Source organism: Charadrius vociferus, unplaced genomic scaffold (assembly GCF_000708025.1).
Source record: "Charadrius vociferus isolate BGI_N301 unplaced genomic scaffold, ASM70802v2 scaffold1611, whole genome shotgun sequence".
Lineage (NCBI taxonomy): Eukaryota > Metazoa > Chordata > Aves > Charadriiformes > Charadriidae > Charadrius > Charadrius vociferus.
In genome coordinates this window covers 68,433-69,828 of record NW_009646968.1, presented here as the reverse complement: position 1 = coordinate 69,828, position 1,396 = coordinate 68,433, and the positions used below count along the sequence as shown (strand labels likewise).

Below are 1,396 nucleotides of genomic sequence, written 5' to 3'. Positions count from 1 at the left end.
GGCAGCCTGTCCCGTGTCACCCGCATTGACGAGCGCTACCGCCCCTCCATGGACACCTACCGGGCCCCCAGCCGCCAGGACATCTACGGCCCCCAGCCTCAAGTGCGTGTCGGGGGCAGCAACATGGACCTCAACCACTTCCACCCCGAGCCGTACGGCCTGGAGGATGACCAACGCAGCGTGGGCTTTGACGATGTGGACTACGGGCTTATGTCTGACTACGGCACGGCCAGGCGGGCAGGGACCCCCTCTGATCCACGGCGACGGCTCAGGTACATGGCGGGAGGCACCGGGGCAGGGGACGCCATGGGGTCCCTTTAACTTCACCCCCTTTGGAGACAGGAGGATCGCACAGACAATACCATAAGCTGATTCACATGTGGCTCATGCAGGAGAAAACCTGCATCCGCTTCTAATTGTCTGCCTAATTGGTGGTTAAAACTCAGTGCTAATTGAGCCGGTCGTCCTGCATCAAGGAGTTCCACTGGGCGGTCAGATGTAGCTCGGGGCCCTTCCCCTCCTGCTGGTGGGGCGGCGGGCTCCTCCGCGCCCCGGCCTGGCTTACCCCGCTGGGAGGGAGCCCTGCCCGGTGCCGGCGCGGCCCCTCGTCGGGAGTAGCAGCGCCCTGGTGATGGGGCTGCCCCAAACCGAGAGCAGCCCCGTGGAGCGGCGCTGAGCGCAGGCTGGAGCGAGCGGTGCTGAGCCCCGCAGAGCCCCGGGAGGGTTCCTGCAGCTCCCTCCTCCCGCAGGGCAGGGAGGGAGAAGCTGCTCGACCTGTTTGGCAGTAGCAGTTTCTCCCCCTCCTTTGTTTGCGGGCGACGGCAATGGCGGCTCCTCCAGCCTGGCTGCTGAGCGGCTGCCCCGCCGGGCTGTGTGCTGCGGCCGCCCTTGGGCGCCCCCAGCAGGGTCTGGGTGGTCCTCCGGCTGCGCTGCCGGGCATGTGGCTGGGCGTCCCGCGGCGGTACGCGCCTGAGGCCGTGACTGCTGTAGGCTGGTGTCTTGTGCCAGCCGTGCCTCTTGCACAAATGCTGCTGCTGCTGCCTGAGCTTCTCGGCCAGCTCTGCTGGGGTCTGGGGAGGTGCTGTAGGAGGGTGGTGGAGCAGGGATGGAGCGAGGGGCTGAGCCTGGGTGCCAGACAGAACCACAGAAGGGATTAGGTTGGAAGGGACCTTGAATATCATCCAGTTCCAACCCCCTTCACCTCCCACCAGCCCAGGGTGCTCACAGCCCTGTCCAGCCCGGATGGGGAGGGGGCTGTGTCAGCAGGCTGGGATGCACGTACCTCTCCTGGGTGCCCTGGGGCAGGGGGAACGGGTAAGGCTGAGCACAGGCTGCTTGAGCCCCCTGGGCATAGAATGGAGGCAGGGGGGGCGGCCGGGGGGGGGGGGGGGGGGGC

At 67.0% G+C, this 1,396-nt stretch overlaps 1 protein-coding gene across 1 annotated transcript in view; it reads left to right on the top strand.

The window, feature by feature from the left end:
* Positions 1 to 1,396, top strand: part of CTNND1 (catenin (cadherin-associated protein), delta 1) — a 14,845-nt gene that overhangs the window by 3,323 nt on the left and 10,126 nt on the right. The window contains exon 6 of the mRNA XM_009895379.1: positions 6 to 272. Within this exon, the coding sequence (XP_009893681.1) occupies positions 6 to 272 (267 nt within the window). The remainder of the gene's footprint in view (positions 1 to 5; positions 273 to 1,396) is intronic.